This window comes from Ananas comosus, linkage group 1, assembly GCF_001540865.1.
Source record: "Ananas comosus cultivar F153 linkage group 1, ASM154086v1, whole genome shotgun sequence".
NCBI lineage: Eukaryota > Viridiplantae > Streptophyta > Magnoliopsida > Poales > Bromeliaceae > Ananas > Ananas comosus.
Window position 1 is genome coordinate 11353518 of NC_033621.1, and position 13546 is coordinate 11367063.

Sequence of the window (13546 nt, forward strand, 5' to 3'; positions counted from 1 at the left end):
TTTTTTATTTTTTATTATCTCCTATATTAATTTTTTTTGATAAATCAGTGATAAAATTAAAACTAAAATGTACTAAAATAAATATTTGATAAACTTAGGTAGGATATCTTAAGTTTTTTGTATATAATTTAACAAAATGTTAACGAAGGAGCTGACGAAAAAAAAAAAAAAATACCACAGGACTAAACTAATACATTTTAAATTACATAATACTAAAATAACAGAGTGTAAAACAATAGGGTGGTATTTGAAATTTATCCTTGATTTTTATATTCTCTCTATTTTTTTAACCATCAGTTCAACATGTTAACGAAATGTTAACGAAGGAGCTGACGAAAAAAAAAAAAAAAAAAAAAACCACCGGACTAAACTAATACATTTTAAATTACATAATACTAAAATAACAGAGTGTAAACCTATAGGGTGGTATTTGAAATTTATCCTTGATTTTTTATATTCTCTCTATTTTTTTAACCATCAGTTCAACATGGTCCAGAGATTTCTCAGTCTCATGGAATCTTTGCTCATTCTATTTTCACCCCCCATGAGAAAAAAAAAATTCCTAAACCCGGACCACCACATCAGCCAAATATTAGCTCATACTTCTCACTCCACGGAGTCCTACAAAATTTTCAAAAAAATAAAAAGATCCAGAACACAACTCCTGTAATTTCGAAATTACGAAAGTTTTCGTATTTATAAGTTATTTTCAATAATAGGATATCCGATGCAACGATCGACACTACTGTTAGGCATAATCTAAGCAAGTGAAATTATCTAAAAAGCAAATTTCATAATTTTTCGACATCATTTATCAAGTGATCAAAAGATCTCGAAATGACTATTTTTAACGGTCGATGTGGCATGTTTTAAGTTCAACGGCGTAAATTAATCCAAATTACATGAAACTTTAATAGAAAATTCTACTTAACATCAATAGCAACACCAATACTTCTAATTTGAAATTTGAGTATTTTATCACTATTATTTATTAAATTTTTATTTTTAGCCGTTCATATTGAGGCAGCTCGTTCACTAGGCGAATGGAGTTAAAAAAAAAATTATGAGATTTGATTTCTAGGTAGTTTCAATAGTGTAGATTATGTTTAACAGAACTGATCGCTGAATCAGATGTTTGGTCTCCGTATTCTTGAAAGCATAGGAGGCTCAAAGACTCCGTATTCTATTTCCAAATATGTGAGGATATAAAAAGAAGGAAAAATTTTAAATACCACCCATGTGGTTTCATACTTTCTCACTTTAGTACTCTCTGGTTTAAAATGTATCAATTTAGTGTCTTGTAATTTTATTTTTATCTTTTTATTATCAATTTCACTAATTTTTTTCGTTAAATCAGTGTCAAAGTTAAAACTAAAAGGTACTGAAGTGAATATTCAATAAATTTAAGTAGGGTATATGAAGTATTTTGCATATAATTTAATAAAATATTAACGGAAAATCTAATGAAAAGATAAAAATAAAATCACATGACACTAACTTGGTACATTTTAAATCACATGATATTAAAATGAGAAAATGTGAAACCAAAGTGGCGGTATTCGAAGTTTACCCCAAAAAAAATTACTGGTTCACAGTGGACCACGGTCCACGGAATCCTCACCCGAGATCGATCTCTCTCTCTCTCTCTCTCTCTCTCTCTGTATCCGCTTCCCCTTCGCGTGATTCCATTCTCCAGCACCTCTCAATCTCTCTCTCTCTCTCTCTCTCTCTTCATAGATCTCAGCCTCCCACGAGGCCAAAACGCCCGATTCGATCGAAAAAGCACCTTAATTTGATCCTGTATAAGGTAAATTTCACTTCCCACTATGCGATTTTGGACTAGGAGAAGCGAATCGGCTCTGAATCGACCGTGCTCTGTGTTTTCCGATTAAAATGAGTGGATTCTCCCACTGGGTTCGCTTAGAATCCCACTAAAAGATGATATCTAGGATTTAATCGGCGTTGTGCGGTGCCAAATGAGTGAATTGTAGTACCCGGATGATCAATTCTCTTTTAAAGATGCGATTTTGGACCGGAATGATCGAGTTTGTTGAGTGATTTCTCCGAATTCGAAGTGCCCATAAGGCGAAACCCTTGATTGTAGGCCGTTTTATGTGTTTTTGATGGAGAGATAGCTTCGAATCGAAGTGCCCATAAGGAAACATTGGGTTTTTGGGCGATTTTTTGTGTTGTAAAGATGAATTCTAGGGTTTCTTCTATGGAGGATGTGAAGGATTCGATTCAGAGGTCGCAGCCGAGGGTGTTCAAGTTGGTGCTTTTGAAGTTTTTCCTTGTATTCCTTGTTCTGGGTGTTGGTTTCTCCCTCTTTAGCATGTACATGGCCCGGCATATCGGGGTGCGAGACATAGTATTGCAAGCTCAATCCACATTCAAGCCGTGCTTCGAGGAGCAGGGTAGCCTCGACCGGTGGATCAGGCCGCCGTCGACCTTGATGCACTCGATGAGCGACGAGGAGCTCTTGTGGCGGGCGTCGTTCGTGCCGCTCGTGAAAAAGTATCCTTTCGAGAGGATTCCTAAGATTGCCTTCATGTTCTTGACGAGAGGGCCGTTGCCGCTCTCGCCGTTGTGGGAGAAGTTCTTCAAAGGGCATGAAGGGCTTTACTCGATTTATATCCACGCTCTTCCTTCTTACGAGGCCAACTTCACTTCCGATTCGGTTTTCTACAAAAGGCAGATTCCCAGTAAGGTATCTTTTTTGGCTTTTTTTTAAAGTTTGCATTTAGGCTGTTTTGATTCTTTGAATAAGTATGATGTGCATAGCTGATCTTAGTTCGATGCGTAATATTTTGTTTAGCATCAGTACCATAGGATATTGAAGCATCTTTTTGGAGCATGCTACTTTTTTTTTCTCTCTTAGCGCGATGTTAAGTGGAGCCGTTTTAATTGTAACAATAAACCTTTCATCTTTTCACATCTTAATCATTGCAACAGGCCACCAGGTTAGTGTCTTTTCATATCTATATATCCTACCTAGATGCCATACATTGTTATCATTAGGAAATATTTGCTGCCGTAGGCTTTGTTTTTGCAAATAGATGGCCACATTCTTCCATAATTCTGTTGCGTCTCTTTTTTGTGACAGTCAGCTTGGTTGTTTCAAGATGTGAGCTTAAAAATTATGTGCCTGCAAGTGGTATTATTGATGTTCTAGGTTGCTCCTTTCTAGATTTATACGATGCTCATAGGTTTTCCATTTCGTTTATAGGATGCTCATAGGTTTTCTACTTCAACTTCGCATTTCATGCATCTTCTTGGTCTTGCAGATAATGACACTTCTTTTAATTCACTGCTCGCCTCTTCTCCAAAGATGCAAAGGAAACTTTAGCCCTCGACCTCATTTAGACCCTGTTTGTTTGCATAAATATCTTGTTTGATATATCCATACGATTTACTTAAGAAGCATATAGTATTTGACATGTGAGGAGTGTGATCAAATATCTAGAATGAACATCATATTTGGCCTTGAAAGTCATTTTTTAGTAATAGGATAAATCACCTTTTAGGTAAAATATACTATCCTACCAAATCATGAATGTCATGATCTTTCAATGAGCAAAAATCATAATAAAAGCTTCCAATCAGGCAAGAAAATTTTCATTAGTAAGGTTCAAGACACTAAAGAATGATAGGGACACTAAAGAATGATAGGATATTTCGTCATTAAATTATATCAGGGAGCCCAAATAGGGTCTGATAATTAGCTTTACATGAGATGGAAATCATATGAGATTTTGTTGTTTTTGGCTAGGGCATGCCAGGTAGATCAGAAATAAGATTAAAAGTCACTACAGCACACTCAGTTTTACAAAGAACATTGGATCGCTTATTTTTTAAGTTTGCATCGGGTCATGGGTCGAGCAACCTCTGGTGGTTGAAGAGGTCTTTTCATCTCTAATGGTGATTCCACCGTAGTAGCTTATAATAATGCTTCATATGATGCGGATACACTTCATAGTTTTTAAATTTGTAGTATATCAAGGATTGGGGGGACTGTGGCAGCTTATTCAAGAAATCATCGTCTCCCCAAGGAATAATTTTAGGGATATTATCTGAGTTGTGCTTTGTGGAATAGGCAATGCTCGTCGGCTTGTTAGGATGGTATATTGTGTACAAATTATATCTGTATAAAGTGTTCACCATGACATCATCTTAAACAGTTTATGAGTGTTTCTAAAGGTGCTTGTGTCCTTCTTAGCTTGCAAGGCGAGCATGTAAGGTTTGTTAGGCTCTATCACTAAAATAGTTTAGCGCTATTTTTGTGCTTTAAGGAAGAAGAGTTGGGAGAGGTGAAATAGATAGAAGAGAAGTTGGATATTCTATAATCTCAACAAAATTGATTATGCCAAACATGGATGAGTTCGGAGGATGACGTCTTGAAAAAAGACAATCAAATATATTTTTACTGGATTCTCATTATGTGCTATTCATCTAAGAATCTAGACTAAAAGCTTTCCATGTTTGTCACATTTTTTAAAGTGCTATTTCATCTTGTTAGAGTCAAAATATTCAGTAGAATATGCTCTTGGATTTTCCCTTAAACAATCTTGTTGTGCTGTGTCATCTTGTTCCAGTCAGAACATTCATCATAATATGCTCTTTTGGATGCCCCAAAGACAAGTGCTTAAAGAAGGCCAACAAGTATACAAATTAATCCTCTAGTCCACTCTTCCCTCATTAGCCATTTTCCATGTAGGCCCCATCATAAGCACTCATAAATCAACTGCTAAACAACAAGCACAATTAAGCATCTCTTCCTTTTGAAATAACAGCTTGAATTTGGATAATCTGGCTTATTTTCAAAGCAGAAGCAGCTTGTCTTGAGCTAACTATGACAACTGTGCCACAACCCCAAAAGTGGAGTAATAGGTCAATTTATTAATGTTTTAAAACATGCTTATAATATTCATCACAGAGCAGATAATTGGCACATAGATTCTTCTATTGGCTTTTCTATTAGAATTCTGAAGGCTGTATTGTTTCCAAATGTGTATCTCTTGAAGTTTGATTGGATTTATGGAGTTCGGAGATCGGATCAACAAATTTGGATGAGATTGTGCGGAAAAGCTGTTAAAATGTAAAGACAATGAGGCAGTTTATTTAGCAATCGTAGGATCTAGCAGACAGTGACTTTCCGACCTCAGTTTTTATAGTAGTAATGCATTGGAATTTCGGCATTTTGGCTTATAATTACTTTTCAGCCGAAGCTGATCCTGGTGTTGGGACAAAAATGAGCTATATTTTCAACTTAACCTGACAAGACCTTAAGATAGTGCAGACCTGTAGCGAGCTTAATCACGTTCCTATGTCAGAATTGATTTGACCCTGTCGGATTTGGTTGGAGGATTTCCCCTGAGCGCGAATCTACTTCATGAATTGCACATACTGCTGAAACTTTCCGTGTTATGTAAAGAACATTGATTCTCATTTTATCTGATTTCCGTCTGTTAAAGTACAACAGATCCTCACTCTGCATTCGATGCCTGCGCTATCTTTGATCTCTTTATTCGAGATTGACAGCCGTTCTTTCTGCTCTGTACTCCTTTCTAATATAGTTAAATTCCTAACAAACTATGGCCAGCCCATTTTCTATGAAAACCCATATCTAACTTTTATTGCACGATTGTTAGCGACCCTTGGATTGGTTGAATCATGTAGTGCTTTAAGTATTTGACATTTCTGTTGTTGTAATTCGGTTTGCGTGCGCAAACATGAAATGGTCCAACTGAACAGATTTTGCCGCCGTCGTATCATTTGATATTTTCTAAATACTCGACTATTTAGAGATAAGAGTTTTATACGAGTAATATTCTTCACTGCGGGATTAAAGGAAACGAGAAAAAAATGTAGCAAGTTGAAAAGGATTAAATAGTCATCAAGGGATTGGGGTTCGTCAAAGAAGAGTTCATAGTACTGACACAGCAGGAGCGAGCTTTATTATTACTATCTCTTTAGCTTCTGTGCTTTATATCCAATTCTATGCTGTGCAGTAGACTCTCTCTGTATACCTTTGTTTTGAGCTTCTGTTTCGATACATGAGGTCACAGGACCGATTCGTATGTTGTACTTTCTATCTGCTTCAGTATTCCAACTTCCTACTAAAAACCTATTTAAGCCTATTTACTGCTTATTAGACCTTAGGAGATCTCAGATTCACTGGCAATTTTGTAAGAGTGTTGCTCCAGCATATACGCAACTAGACTTACCTAAAATGCGAGTTTATTTGCTTTGCGGATTTGGCACTGGAAAGCAAAATGTTACTCTCGATTATCTTCTTTGTTTGACCTTATAGTTTTGTTTTCCAAATCAAATCTTCAGGTATCTGAGTGGGGCGAGATGAGCATGTGTGATGCCGAGCGGCGCTTGCTCGCCAACGCACTGCTCGACCTCTCCAACGAGTGGTTCGTCCTCCTTTCTGAATCGTGCATCCCTCTCTACAGCTTCAACGTCACCTACAAATACTTATCCAAGTCCGTCCACAGTTTCATGAGCATAATCGACGACCCCGGCCCTTACGGTAGGGGCCGCTACAACGAAAACATGTTGCCTGAAGTCAACATCTCGCAATGGCGAAAGGGGTCTCAGTGGTTCGAAGTCAGCCGAAAGCTTGCGGTCTCTATAGTCAAAGACACCGTTTACTACCCGAAGTTCAAAAAATTCTGCCGTCCGCATTGTTATGTGGACGAGCATTACTTCCCCACTATGCTCGCCATCGAATCTCCGCATCTGTTGGCAAATAGGAGTGTCACTTGGGTGGATTGGTCAAGAGGCGGCGCCCATCCGGCTACATTTGGGAGGTTCGACATCAGTGAGGCGTTTTTAAGGAGGATTCTCGAGGGGCACACTTGTTCGTACAATAATCGCAATTCGACGATTTGTTTTCTCTTTGTGAGGAAGATTGCTCCGAGCGCTTTGGAGCCCTTGTTAGAGTTAGCGCCGAAATTGCTCGGCTTTGGCTAGACAATGAGAATTTTTGCTAGATTCTTGGGATTTTCTTCTTCTTTTTTTTTTTTGATGATGCGTTTTACGGAGATCTCCTCGATCTTTAGTAGATTTATGTAGTGATGGAATTGACACGCATATTTTTATATTTTTCATTAGTGTTACACTTGAACCACTTTTTTTTGTATAGTAAATTGCCAGATATAAATTTCACTGAATACAGCTCTAGTTGATTTCTATGGATTCTATGTTTTTTTTTTTTTTCTTTTGGTATTGATTTAAGGCCTGTTTGGCTCATCTAGAGCATGCGTACAAAATGTTGTTCGAATAAAACTATTTGAAGAATCTGTAGTAACTAATGTTTCAGTTGTGAGCATAAAGGGGCCGTTTGATTAGATGTAATTTTAAATGCAGTATTGTTGGAGATGCTTATAGTTGGAAATGCAGTAGCCACAATTACATGCACTTTGCTCGGTTGGATGTAATAGAAAGTGTTGTAATTATAAATAATCTCTGATTACATGTTGCTGCAACTTCATCCCTTCATTAAGTAGGTCTGGGCCCATCTTCATATTGGACCAACCTAGAATGGTATGGGACCATTATTGTCCTTTTTAAACGGAAAAAAAAGAAGCCCAAACCCATTTGAGCTTTACTATGATTTGAGATTGAGTTTGTTACCCCAATCTAGTAAGAAACAAATCAACAAATATGGTAGCGTTTGGTTCGGGTATAAGCAAAAACTAGCTATTACAGGAATATGTACAAGTATGAAGATAAGAAAAATAGCGTTTGAATGAAAATTGAGTTGTTTCCGGAGATAAGAAAAATAGCATTTGGATAGATAATATGGAATAAGAAAAATAGTGGATAATTACGTATAGAAAATGAAGATGTTGATTATTTTAGATAACCGAGAATTACTATTTTCGGATAAAAAATTTGTATTTGGGTATAAAGGGGATAAGGAATTATCCCTCCCCTTATCGGAGTTATCCCTCTCCTTATTCTCAATCCAAGTACTGCCATTTAGACATAAAATAAAGAGATTTAAAATTTATTCGAATACTATATTATTCGAAAGAATATATAATAGAGTTCACCATTGAACTTAAGAATTTGAAATATATGGTACATAAATAAATTTCTGTCCTTTTTGAAGTTCAGATGATGATCTCAAATTGCGCTAAAAGTGTACTCTTTCTCTTCTTCCTTTGCTTCTTTTTTTTTTTTTCTTTATTCGTACGACATTTGGTTGCGCAAACCGATGGAGACATCCCAAGTCTCAGTATGTTCAAGTCAAATTGAGCCTAATTTTGAAAACCCCAGTTTGGTGCAGTGGAAATTAATGCTTTCGCTGTAAATTCAAAGCTTGATGTGAAATGGATCCGTGGTGGTGGAGCTCCCGTCCTGATTCGCTTCGAATGCAGCGATAAGTGGTGAGATCAAAAAAAAAAAAAAGAGAATCATCTCAAATCAATCCCGATCCGTAAAAAAGATGGATCGTCCAAAAATCCACCAGAAATCCGCTCCAGCACCATCCTGCTTCGAACATCCAGAATTCGCTCTGACCTGCCAAAAACATGGGGCAAGGGGTGCGAGACTCCTCCGGTCTCTATATCCGCCCTGTTTGCATCGCTGATCTTAACTATTTTTTTCTACTCCGAACAAATAGTTTGCTACAACTCCCCTCCCTATTTCAAAAAATCTTGCCCATCAAACCTTTCTAAATGTATATATAAATATAAATAAAAAATAAATATATTATTTTCTTTTTCCAAGCTGAAGGGTTACCAAAAGCATTGAAAAATATTCATAATTTATTATATTATTTTAGTGGGGTTAGGTTGGATGTTGTTGCACCTTACCTCTTGGTGTACTTGATATATTTACAAAAAAAGGTTTCTAATTATGGCCATCTCTCAAAATATTTATATTTTAACAATAGGGTTCACAATATTAGTAATAGGGGTAGTAATTGTTTTTGGCTAAAATATAAAAAAATTTTCTGTAAATATTCCCTTTTCACTTTTTCTTCTCGGACTTTTTAAAAAAATCTATATTTTATCCATTCAAAATTTTAAGTTGATGCATTAAGCCTCCCTACGTTAGGATTCTGTTATTATTCCGAACATTTTTTATAATTTATACTGAGAATGTTCTTTAAAAATGATATAAATATATTAAAAAGTTATTTTTTATATACCATAAGTATGAACAATTTGATCATATTGCCATTTCTATTAGCATCATATCCCCTGAAAATATTTTCAAAATTTTAAGGAGGCAAAATGCAGGTTTTTGAAAGTAAGAGGTATTAATAGAGGAGTTTTCTATATTTTAGACGAACTTTTTTTGATAATTTGTAGATAATTATTGTATTTACATTAACTTAATATTAGAGGGCACGTTTTGAACCTATGGTTAACATTTTCTTAGTGGTAATTAATAAGGACAAGAAATTAATGGGTAATTGTTTGGAAGGGTTAGTAGACTAATTTTGATAGAAGTAATGAATCTGATATGTTAATATCAAATCAATTCTGTTAATAGCACCGTCGTTACGTTGTATCATATAAAAACGAAGCAAATTATATGTGATATATATATATATATATAGAGAGAGAGAGAGAGAGAGAGAGAGAGAGAGAGAGAGAGAGAGAGAGCAGGGCTGCTGTGCTCTCAGGAGCACGGAGCCGTTTTCAATGATGGAATTTCCGAATCGACGATCGGCTTCGTTAGACTTGATCTGGCGTATTTGAAGATTTTAGAAAATAATTTTTGCGATTTTTTGATATCATTTACCTAGTGATCGATGGATTCAAAATCAATAATTTTTAATGGTTGATATCTGCCGTTTTCAAGTTTAACGATATAGAAGTATTCAAATCGGATGAAATTTTGATGCAAAATTTTTTATACTATCTATAACAAGATCAATATTTCTGATCGAAAATTTTAGTGCTATATTACCACTTTTTATAAAATTTTTATTTTCAACTGTTAAAAATTATTGATTTTGAATCCTGTCAATTGCTAGGTAAATGATATCGAAAAATCGCAAAAATTATTTTCTAGAAACTTCAAATACGCTAGATCAAGTTTAACGGAGCCGATCGTTGATTCGGAAACTCCATCATCGAAAACAGCTCAGGAGCACAGAGACCTCCGTGCTCCTTAGAGCACAGCAGCCCTGCTCTATATATATATATATATATATATATAGTATATATATATATATATATATATATATATATATATATATATAAGACGTAGAATTAAAGAATGAAAAGGAAATATCTATAGACTAAATAACAAATAAAAGTAGAATTTATTTGCAACAAAATAAAAAGGAGACATGAATAATAACTACACAAAACAAAATTCATGAATCTATTTGTCAACAAGAGCCTTAGAAATGAAGCAGAAAATGATGGATAGTAACGCTTGTCATTTTCGCAAACAAAAGTTAGGCCAAATGTTATTTTTGTGAAGCCTCATTAATTGCAGGAATTAATTAAAAGAATATTATTTCTTCTCTTTTAAGCTAAATTTTTTATGGACTTAATAATGATCGCTAATATGTAGCTAGATAGGTGTTGCATTCATTATTGGGATCTCTGTTATTACATTCGACAACTCATACCAATGTCTCTGATACAAGGATTAAAATACTCATCGGTACGGGCTGTATTCACCATGTCGTATCGTATTAGCAAGATATCGGCATAATACAGCTCTCGTATCGATGGCACAATTCAAAACCCTTTCTTCTTGAAATTAGTAAGTAGTTTTTTTAATAAAGTTCAAAAAATTTGATAAAAATGTATAATAAATAATTGACATATTTTGTTGCTAAAGAAAATAAATATTTCATGCCATTACGTGTCAGTATAAATATATTTTTTATGACCGACACGCATCGGTACGGTCTGACACATACTGTGTCGGCAAGTTTCGGGTACGATCCCATGCCACAACACTTAAATCCTTACTTTGATAAATTAGACACGTTTTTATTTAAGCGCATTTTTTTTCTACTGATGAATTTCACTTCGATCTTAAAATAGTGTTACTGATAACTTCTATAAAAGAATATCAATATGTGTTTTTAATTAGTGTGTGAAAATAATGACTCTATATTTGCAAAAGTCATAAAGATAAAAAAATACAAAACTCATAACATTTCCAAAAGTGTGTGTGTGTGTGTGTGTGTATATATATATATATATAACAATTTTGATGAAGTTTATCTAAGTTCCAATTATTTAGGAGTAAATATGTACTGAGACCCTCTCAACTATAGGTTGTTATTTTTAAAAAGATTATGAGTTATTGTGAAATAGACACCTCAACTTATTTTAAAAGAATTTATATAAATATTGTCAAGTATCAAAAATTATTCTAGTCAATTACATTATAAAAATTTAGTAAATTAACAAGATTATTATTAACTGTTAATATAGTTCACTTTGTGAAAAAAAAATGGATAGTAAAATAGACAAAATAATCATTAAACAAAACAAATTACTGATGTAATTTGCTAGCAAATATAATTAATGTGAATTACAATCTTAAAAGTTAAAGAGACATTGATACAAACAATTAAAGTTAGGGTTTCAATTCCAAATGGCCTATTGGTAGGGGTGATCACCACACATTTTTTACCATTATTTGATTTTAAAATTTTACATGTTAGGGTTTGGACCTAACTATGTTTAGATTTTTTTTTTTTTTTTTTTTTTCAAACACTATAGTTGAGTCACATCTAACATAGTTTATTTCCTACTTTCTATATATTATCTTAATATGTGTCATTAGTTGACCAAATGGCCCTATACAAATGTGAGGAAATAAAAAATAACTATAAAATATTATTAGTAAGATCCCAATTAGATTTGTTCAACTACAAGGTTCATAATCCAACTAAAACATGTATATATTATTAGATAGGAAATGGATGCTAACATGTGGAAGCAAAGGAAACAACTCCATTGGGAGAATGAGTAAGAAAAGGACTTAGAAAGATTACAAGATTAGCATATCTAGTGTAACACAATTTTACTTGTTTGTGTTAGAAGCTTGGTATATGGAAGCAATTAAATACCAAACCCTAGCTACCATGTCAAAGAAAACTCCCTTGTTGTCCCTCTTCTTTGACATTCAAATGCTCTAATTGTGTGTCATCAAGGAATTTTTCATAAACTTTGCTCCTCGTATTGCTCGTATCTATGTAATTAATAACCAGAATAATATGTTATACATAGATTTATTTTTTCGGGAAAGGTTGATATGGAAGCACACACGAAGCTCTTATTACGAGTAAGCTCTCTATCAGATGAGTATTCTTCGATGCATCTTTCTCTGCTGCTAATTTTTACTTCGCGTAAATTTTAGAGTACTTTAGAATAAGATTTAGTTGTAAGAGATAGAGATGCGCCTCAAAAGACACATAGCCCCTTTTTTTTTAAAAAAAAAAACTTTACAAGCATGTTAAAAACCAAATTTTACTTACTATGTCAAGGAAATCTCCTTGTCTCTATTTTAAATTTTCTCTTAATGTCCTTGAGGTGGTTTTGAGAAATTTGTGTCTCATGTTGCTCATATTTACACAAATAACCAAGTTTCAATATTTTAATGAATTGACTTTTTATTGTGGGTAAACAAGCTAGTTTGTAAGAGATTGATTACTCTCTCAATTGAGCCTAATCTTATTTGAAATAAATTAGAATGGATCTGGAAAGCTTATTTCTGTTGCATATAAAAATATAAAAATATAGTCTATAAATGTTTAAGATTTTGGAGAAAAACGATTCTTTCACATTACTTTATCATGGTGTCAAAATATGATGTTCTAAATTTGAGTCTCATCAGATTCCTAACTTTTATATAATTTACTCCTACTTAATTCAAGTCCTCAGCAATAAAAAAGTATTGAACTCGGAACTGCACTATTCTCTAGAAGCGTATGCCAAACATTGAAAATTAGATCTCAAAATTTAGATGATTTTTCACTAAACCTACTTCATGACTATTTGCCCATGATTCTCCTTCTGTTTCTACTTTTAGTTGCAACTATCTATAATAAAGTTTTTCGAGAAATAAAAAAAAAATTATAAAATTTTTATTATAGTGAAATGCTAAAATAATATATTTCTGCTTAGAATAACACAAAACGAAAAAAAGTTTAGTACTTTGGCTTTCATTTATAGCAGCCAAAAGTTATTATATAGAGATTGTAAGTAATTATTTATGTTAATTCAAACATATTTATTAAAATAATATTGCCACCAAAACTTTAATATGACCAATAAACCCAATAATATATTATAAAGAAAAGAATATCATGTTACTTTTGAACCAAATAGTTAGTCATGAAAATATCAATATTAACAATTATTCGCATAATATTAAACATAAATATTTGCAAACTATAATATTTATGTAAGAGAAGCTTAGTGTCATAAGCAACTATTTTATTTAGGTAAAAATGTATAGAACTTATCTCAACTTCAAAAAAACCCCCCTGTGGTTTCGTAGTTTCTCACTTTGCCCCCCTATGGTTTAAAATGTATCAATTTGCACC

General features: G+C 33.7%; 1 protein-coding gene across 1 annotated transcript; it reads left to right on the top strand.

Moving 5' to 3' along the window:
- On the top strand, nucleotides 1669-7200 carry LOC109717235. Its single transcript, XM_020242911.1, has 2 exons — nucleotides 1669-2707; nucleotides 6337-7200. Exons 1-2 carry the CDS (start codon nucleotides 2198-2200, stop codon nucleotides 6976-6978), a joined length of 1152 nt encoding a protein of 383 aa, XP_020098500.1. The 5' UTR covers nucleotides 1669-2197; the 3' UTR covers nucleotides 6979-7200.

Bases quoted from the DNA above. Each gene is read 5' to 3' on its own strand.
- LOC109717235 (XM_020242911.1), top strand. From the start codon at position 2,198: ATGAATTCTAGGGTTTCTTCTATGGAGGATGTGAAGGATTCGATTCAG. The intron at 2,708-6,336 runs GTATCTTTTTTG...TCAAATCTTCAG, and splicing joins AAAGGCAGATTCCCAGTAAG to GTATCTGAGTGGGGCGAGAT.